Genomic DNA, 8,592 nt, shown 5'->3' on the forward strand with positions numbered 1-8,592 from the left:
GAAATTGCCTATTATTCCAGTTCTTAAATATTATTCTATATCCTGAACCAAAATCCGGGTACGTAAATAAAGCTTTCATTTTGTACACTTGTTTACTTTTGCATACAAAATTTCTACCGTATTTAGTTATTACACTTCCTCCATTCATTTGAGTTCGCTACATCTTTGTTGACTGTTCAGTTTTTGTTTTTGCGTCGTTGTAGGGAAGCTGCAGAAATGCTGGAAAAAAAGGCCTGTTTTGTTCAGTGGAGTTGGCAGTTAGAATGTTAGACGAGTATAGCGACATGGATTGTGTTTCTGGTGATGATTAGCGAGCATGTATTAATTGGGTTAGTAGTCTGTTTCCTGAAACAATGTTTTCAGTTTCTACTTGACCATTTGCATTCACGAACATTACAAGGTCTCTGAACTCACTTGTATGCTTTGACGTTCGATATCAATGACGGAATGATCATCGTTTCTTCTTCTTGTTCTTCTCTATGGCATGATTATTTTAAATCAAAAGAGGTGCATCTTGTTACGCAGCTGTTTTCAGAGTCGATTAATTTTATAAATCACCTTTAAACCAACTACTAACAGTCTCCTGCAAGCTTTCTGAAGTCAAAAATATTGCAGGACTCAAATGTTTAAAATATGAACCTGTCAATAGCACTAACTTAATCAAGACTAGAGCTGACAAGTCTTACCCGAGCAAACCCGACAGGACCCGAAAATATTGCGACCCGAAACCGACCCATAACCCGACACGACCCGATTATCAGTGACCCGAACCCGACCCAATGCGGACTCGATTAAATTGATGACACGACAATTATTAAACTTAATTTTAATCAGTATGATAGTGATTTAGTAATGAAGTAATTAAACCAAATAATACATTAAAAACTAAATTTAATTCGTAAAGAATTATACTAATGCGATTAAGTTACCGGACATGATAATGATCCGACCCGACTCGACCTAAAACTCTAAAAGGGCATGCTGACCCGATATGACCCGACCCGAGTGCCCCAATTACCACCTCTAATCCAGACACCCTTAAAACCGCAACCGTAAATTAATGGGACTGATAACGCTACTTTAATAATACAAAGAGTACTTTGTCGCTCACTTTAATTGATGCTCTCACAAAACGATTGGCAAAGACTATATTTTAGAGCGGCGTTATCATTGCCCTTTAACGTTATTCTCCGGCTGTCACATAGACATGACTTCATTTGGACCAACCAAATAAACAAAGAAATCATATGCCATTTTCTGCTTCCTGTGATTGCAATTTGCAATACACAATAACGAATACTCCATACTCATGATAATGACAGCCATCATTGAAGAATATATACAGCTAGTCAAAGGCGGCTTTACATTCATTTCTCACCAATCATAATCATATATTTTATAATAAAAACGTCTCACACTTCTTTTATTGGTTAAACACTCGTTTATTACTACACTGTCTCACACTGCGAAATATATCCAATAATTACTACAATCCTATAACATCCATGAACTATTGAACTGATCATCATCTTCTTCATTTTCCCCCAATCTCGATACCCGAACCTTCCAAACAATGAAAAATACAAAGTCTCTCAAGGTGGTAATGCTACCATGGTTAGCCATGGGTCACCTAACACCATTCCTAGAGCTCTCAAAGTCCTTAGCCAAAAACGGTCTTCAAGTATACTTCGTAACAACCCCGAACAACATTGCAAGGCTTCCTAACCTCCCACCAAACTTAACATCTTCCATAACCTTAGTAAGCATCCCTTTACCTCACCTAGAGGGTGTACCCGACCAAGCCGAGTCTTCCATGGACGTACCAAGCATAATCCAACCATTACTTAAAATGCGATTTGACTTACTCGAACCACCCGTCTCTGCTTTCCTAGAAGAGGTCCAACCCGATTGGATCCTATACGATTTCACTTCGTATTGGATCCCTCCTATGGCAGCTAAGATGGGTGTTTCGTGTGCGTACGTAGCATTGTTTAATGCTGCTTCGCTATCGTTCATAGGACCTCCGTCTGCATTGTTAGGAAATGCTCGTACGTCGCTAGACGATTTAACTGTCGTGCCTAGTTGGATTCCTTTTGAGTCTGATATTGCTTATCGACCGTATGAGGTTGTCAAGTTTGAACATGCGGTAGATGCAAGGATAGCTACCTCAGATACGGTCCGCTTTGGTAACTCTATAGCGGGATGTGATTTTGTCGGGATTCGAACCTCGCCCGAGTTTGAACCGATATGGATTAATCTCCTTGAGAAATTATATGGGAAAATTGTTCTTCCAATTGGGTTCCTTTTCCCGGATTGTGAAGATGATCATGAAGATTTAAATTGTGATAATTGGGCTTTTTTTAAGGAGTGGTTGGACCGGCATGAACCGGGTTCGGTTTTATATGTTGCATTTGGGAGTGAGTCTAGTTTGACCCAAGAGGAAGTGTATGAATTGTGCCTTGGATTGGAACATTCGGGTGTGCCGTTTGTTTTAATACTCCGGGACCAGCCCGGGTCCGATAAAAATGTAGTGGATATGCTTCCAGAAGGGTTTGTGGACCGGGTAGTGGGTCGAGGATTAGTCCATCGAGGTTGGGCCCCACAAGTGAAGATTCTAAGGCATCAGGCGACTAGAGGGTTTTTGAGTCATTGCGGGTGGAACTCGGTGATAGAGGGACTTGGACTAGGTAGGGTGTTGGTGTTGCTACCTGTGATGAATGATCAAGGACTCGTTGCGAGGTTGTTGGTCGGTCAAGGACTCGGTGTGGAGATTGAGCGTGGTGAGAAAGATGGGGCATTGAGATCGGAGAGTGTGATTAAGGCAGTGCGCTTAGCAATGGTTGAGAAAGAGGGGGAAGAAGTGAGGATTAAATGTAGGAATATGACAAGTGTTTTTGGGGATAATAAGTTAAATGATGGGTATATCGAGGCTTTTGTGTCTTATCTTGAAGAAAATAAAAAATCAAAGTAGATGAGGTGTGAATATAATGAATCTACTGGCTGGTTTATATCTAGGGACTCGGAGTTGTCGGAGCTGGAGAACTAATAATACGAATATTATGTACCCTGTATTAGAATACCTCTCAAAGTTTAGACACGTTGAAAATTCTTCAAGATTCGTCTATCTTAAAAAGTCACTTGCATTATACGTCCGAGCATATTGTGTTACTACTCAATGAATTGATTAATGACCTCATGTATCATGTATTTGCGTATTACAGTGAGCGTGTATATTCAAACTAATAGCCTCTATCTATTTTCGAGGGCTTGTGTAAGGCTCGACTCACTTTACCCGTCGTAGGCTCGTAGCTAATATATGAAAGTGCCTGAGAGATCAGGATCTCTTTGAAGATACGCTCTATACAAATTATATTATAGTCGTATCTTCAAAGAGGTCCTTCTGGACGACTACCGTTGAATTATGTTGAACTCATGTTAACCATGCATAACACGAGTGCTTAAACAAGGGGTTGCCTGCCTTTTTTCTGAAGAAAGATTGCTTTAAAATGGATCATGATATGTTGTCTGTCTGGGGTCTAGACCCCAAAATTATGCTGCACAAGTCCAGTGATTGCCTATAAGGGCTATAACAAGGCCCATATAGTTCTATGCCATGTATGGGCGTATGGCAGAAAATTTGAAGCAAAGGCACTATCTCTTGCCTACACGATACGATAATAGCATGCAAATCACCACGTATATCAAGTTAACTATCCTTTTTATCAGGGTGACCGACTGAAAATCTAGAATGTATAGTCTGAGGCCATAAATAACTCTCACACGATTGCTCTTGCAGAACAACTTGGCAAACAGTTCAACCGGGTCAGGTTCGGGGTCCGGTTAGTTTGGGTCGAGTCAATTTCGGGTTTACAAGAGTAGGGTCGGGTCAGGCCGGACCAACTCATTTTCAGATCGACTATTATCAAATTATTGATTGATAATAATAAGTTTGTACCAATAAGCATCCGGATATATTAGTTCGGTCAATTCGGGTTTGTGTGAAACTCGGAACTTGAGTTTGGGTGTCGGGTCGGGTTATTATTAGAAACGGGACATTCGGGTTAGGTCGATTTAGTCAGGCTTACTTGGAGGGAATTGAACTTAAAGACCCTTCACTAAAGTTTTAACCACTAGATTTTATCTTTGCGAGCTTGAATTACTATGTTATACATTGCACGTGGTCTATAATAGTTACAAACGCATTAAACTTTGGAAATAATGATTATTCATTAAATATTTGTGTATGTTAAGTATATATAACAAGCAACGAACGAGGAACAAACTAGATTGATAAAGTAAGGAAAGTTCAATTACACCAAGGAATGGAGATGGTATTAAAGAAACGACATTCATTGAAAACATAAAAAAAGAAGGTTTTACCCAAATTGTTGGAAATGTAAAGGTTGGATTATGCTTGGTATAAAAAACATGCAGAAAATAATTAACATAATAATGAAGAAATTGTTGGAAATGTAAATACTTGTCTAATTGAGACGGTTTTACCCAAATTTATCATAAAACGAGATTCTTTAAATAAACACTTATACCCACTAATAGGGTTGTGTTTAATTTGGATCTGTTTTACAATTATATTAGTGTAAAACCGCCTCATACAAGTCTAACTCGTAGAAATGAGGTCGGTGTTGTTAGGTATTCCGTATCAAGGAGTAATGGTGTTGGAAATATAGGGGCTTTTATTGCCTTTGGAGTGTTTCCAATTGTCCCACATTGGTGAGGAAAAGGAAGTTTTATGGGTTTATATATACCCACCCTCCTTACCATATCACTAGTGGGTCATGGGAGGCTTTTGTGGAAGCTTTGCGAGGTGCTTAATTCAGCTCGCACACGCGCGCGCGCGCGTGCCCGAGCCCGAGCCCGGATTTGGGATTTGGTAATCGCCTGCGGCGGGCTGTGCCTATCTTTTTGGGCCGGAGCCGAGTTATGAATTGGGCTGTTTTTTTGTTGTTAGTTGTGTTGAATAAGTCAGTCAACCTGACTGTTAGTGGGGAGAGTCTTTCTCCCACTAACTGTAGACACCTCGTTTCTGCACCCCTCGCAAACCACCCGGTGATGATTGGGCCGCATGTTTGATTCGCGGAACGATTAGTGACAGTTCGTAAGATTATCGTCAAGTGATTGCTCAAATATTAATGTCAACCTCTTAGTTGTCATCTACGTCCCGATACGGTCGTTTTGTGATAATTAGAGTACATTCGGAGTCCGGTCAAAAACCGTCTCCGTTTTTCGATCGATGTTAAATCCAGTCGAGAATGTTCGGAATGTTCCGGATATTTCTATTCCATATTTCTCAAATTTTATCTTTTGTCAAATAATATCCCGTAATATTCAAAAGATAATCGAATTAAATCCGTCCTACCATAACTTAAACACGGAGATCTTTCTTAAACAGGAGGAAACCTCCTGGGAATAGACGCAAGCAGTGTCTGCGCCTCTTCCAAGAGACGCATGGCTCGCCGCGCCTCTTCCCAGGCCCTTCTTTGCATGATTTACGTATCTTTTTTATATCTTTCCGAGATTCACTTCCAAAGAGTCTCCGAAACCCTATTCCGTCGCGTGATTAGTATAAATAGGAGCCTTCGTTCCTCATATTCCTCACGCGAGTGTCCGCCCTTCTCTTCTCCCTTTGCATTCTAGACTTTGTTCTTACTAATTGGCGCCTACGTGCTTGAACATTCGACCACGTAAGCTCGGATCTTTCCGGGTACCAGCCTCTCCGTTGCATGACCGACCAATTTGACCACTACACTCAATCAATCTAATTAATCAATTTGTTAAATCGTTTTCCTCTTTCGAGGGCACTCTTTCCTTGCATTCGCGTCGAGCATCACTAATCGATCTTCTTAGTTCTTCTCGTTCCGTCAACATGTAAGTCTGAGGGTGTATTAATCTCTCTTTTATTTATTGTATTTTATTTATCGTATCACAATTGTAAGGTTTATGTCGAAAGTACCTCATTAAAACCGATTTCTAAAACCGTCTTTAAAACCTTTTTTGCGGATTTCCAGTAGACAGACGTCGAGAAAAGACGCAGCAACCGCTGCGCCTCTTCGAAGGAGCGCAGCACCTGCTGCGCCTCTTCGTGAGGCTGCCGCAGTTCCTGCTTCTTTTCTTCTTCCTCCGTCCTCTGTAATTCGTATCAAATTTATTTCTTTTGTTTTGTTTTCTGTTAATTCTTCGTCATGACAGTTTAATAATTCACATGTATATTATCCATCATCATTAACATGTTTTAATCGTCATAAATCCGACTCAAATCCCTTATAATCGATATTTGCGGGTTTTTCGTCATTAAATTCAATTCAAGTTTTAGAGATTCAATTCGTTCATGTTGAGTTTCTGGGATTCATTGTTGATATATTTTCACCTGTTTGTTCATTAATCCGTCGTCATTCATCATGTTTAGTTAATAATTCGTTTAGTTAGTTAGTTTAATTAATCATTCATTAACATCGACCCTTCACATAATTAATCCGTTTGTTTCCGTCTCATTCATGTTTTACTGTTTTATGACCTCAATAATATGTAAATAATTCATTAAATCACTTTCATTCGAGTCAAATAACCTAATCAATCCTTAAAATTAACAATTAACATTAACGGTTTTTCGGTTCACGGCCGAGAACTCACCCTGGAATGACGCAAGAATCGCTGCGCCTCTTCCAAAGGGCGCGATTCTTTCTTGCGCTGTTCCAGGTTGAGCTCTGTCTCTGAACCCCTTTTCTGCTTTGACGTAGTTTAATTAGGTTACGTATTAATCAACTAATATCCGTAATATCACTAATTTCTGTTCGTTTGTTTCTTTAATTTTATCCTTTAATTTATTCTTTTATTCCTTTTTCTCAAATTATCTGTTTTAAAGGTATTTTCGACATAAATCGCCTATTCCGATGTAATTAATGTAATTTTCCTTTATTGTAATTTATCGTTATTGTATTGTTTTTATTGTTTGTATGCTTTCATATGTAAATGAGCATTAAATTCCAACTTCGACCCAATTGTTTGTTAAACTAACTGTCTACCGACTTAGTCTAATTTTCACATGTTAGGATTAAAACTTGGATGTTGCATTGCATGCATATAGCCGACGATATATCAAGTACGAATAAACTTCCCTAATCATTAGTAGAGGCCGCTATCGAGGCGGGCGGGATTAGGTGTTCGATCAAAAGAGCTTCCTAATACGTACCCTCACCCCTTACTCCAGATCTCCGTGAGCACCCGTGTTCATTGGCATCCACGAGAGTCATTCTAGACATAGAATGCTAAGGGTAACGATTGCTTAGTGTTCATGTCACTACTTTGTGTCTTGACATGACACGAGGTATTCGAACGGTTCCAATTTCCCATAAAAATTGGTGGCGACTCCTTACAAAATGCAAACGCTTGTTTTCGAGCCCCTTCACCAAGCGCCCCCGTGGGCGGCCCGCTGTCCACAGTTTGGCGACTCATTTGGGAATACACTTACGTGTAGCTAGGGTGAAACTCGAACAAGGTTAGGGAATAAGTTTGTACAAGACAATTGTCGGTTTTCATAACTCGGTCTTCCTAGACCGTTTATTCGGCCTTCCTAGGCCCAACCCAACCCATTCGACCAATCGTCCCGTCTAAACGGTCCTAATTCTTATTTGGGCCTAAGGATGGATAGCGATTGACGTCATCCATACCATGATGGTTACTCTTGTTTGTATCAAGGGCCTTCACTACTTGAGGAAATGGACTAGGAATCGGCCTTACTCTTGTTTGGCACGAGCCTCTCCACAGACTTCGGGTTTGATGGTTCGGTATGGCAACCCACCCTTTAAACCAAAACCCTTCTAAATGCACTCAACATCCGTTATAATGCTTGTATAAATATGTAAAACCTTATGTGATCACCATTTCTAAACAAAAACCATGACGAATTTTCAAAAAAATCAAAACCCGTTTTCAATCAAGAATTTCGAAAATAGGGCCTTTAATTAGTACAAAATCCGGTCAAAACTCTGTCCGTTTGTCAAGTCAAAATTCGGGCCACAAGCCCATTTCAAAACCTCACTTCGAGTCCACTCCTACAACTACACTACAGTTGGCTAGGACACACATTTTCAAAGACCTTGTCTTTCTTCAAAACTCACTCAACACAAGTGGCACACACCCACTTCACGAGTCAAAACTTTTCCTCTTTTAGCAAGTGTGATAGAATGGTCGATCGTGTTTTGATTCGTCGCCGGTCTCCTATCCAGTTTCCGAGATGCCTGGGTCAAGTGATGATACGAACCTCCAGCAAATTCAAGAGAGTAATGATCGAATCCTAGCCGCGATAACCCAAATGCAAATCACTCAAGAACAAACCTATGACCGCCTCGAGCTTATCGAAGGCCGCATCTTTGATGTAGAGGGAAAGCTACCTCCCATTAAAGGTGAAGTACTAGGTTTTTCCGATGACGAGTCCAAAGATGAGAATCCTACCATGGGGACAATTGCAGTGAGAAAAGACTCCAATACCTAGAGGAGCAATTGATGTACCTTAAGGGGATGACATTTATAGGGAGAACAATCGTAAGTATGAAGCCGTCAATTCCAAATTGCCCA

General features: G+C 40.2%; 1 protein-coding gene across 1 annotated transcript; it reads left to right on the forward strand.

Moving 5' to 3' along the window:
* The first annotated feature begins 1,400 nt into the window (after nucleotides 1-1,400).
* On the forward strand, nucleotides 1,401-3,216 carry LOC141591311 (UDP-glycosyltransferase 91C1-like). The gene has a single exon (XM_074411635.1). It carries the CDS (start codon nucleotides 1,574-1,576, stop codon nucleotides 2,969-2,971), a length of 1,398 nt encoding a protein of 465 aa, XP_074267736.1. The 5' UTR covers nucleotides 1,401-1,573; the 3' UTR covers nucleotides 2,972-3,216.
* Nucleotides 3,217-8,592: the final 5,376 nt, after the last annotated feature.

Source organism: Silene latifolia, chromosome 7, assembly GCF_048544455.1.
Source record: "Silene latifolia isolate original U9 population chromosome 7, ASM4854445v1, whole genome shotgun sequence".
NCBI classification, from domain to species: domain Eukaryota; kingdom Viridiplantae; phylum Streptophyta; class Magnoliopsida; order Caryophyllales; family Caryophyllaceae; genus Silene; species Silene latifolia.

Coding starts and splice junctions, on each gene's coding strand:
- LOC141591311 (XM_074411635.1), top strand. CDS start 1,574: ATGAAAAATACAAAGTCTCTCAAGGTGGTAATGCTACCATGGTTAGCC.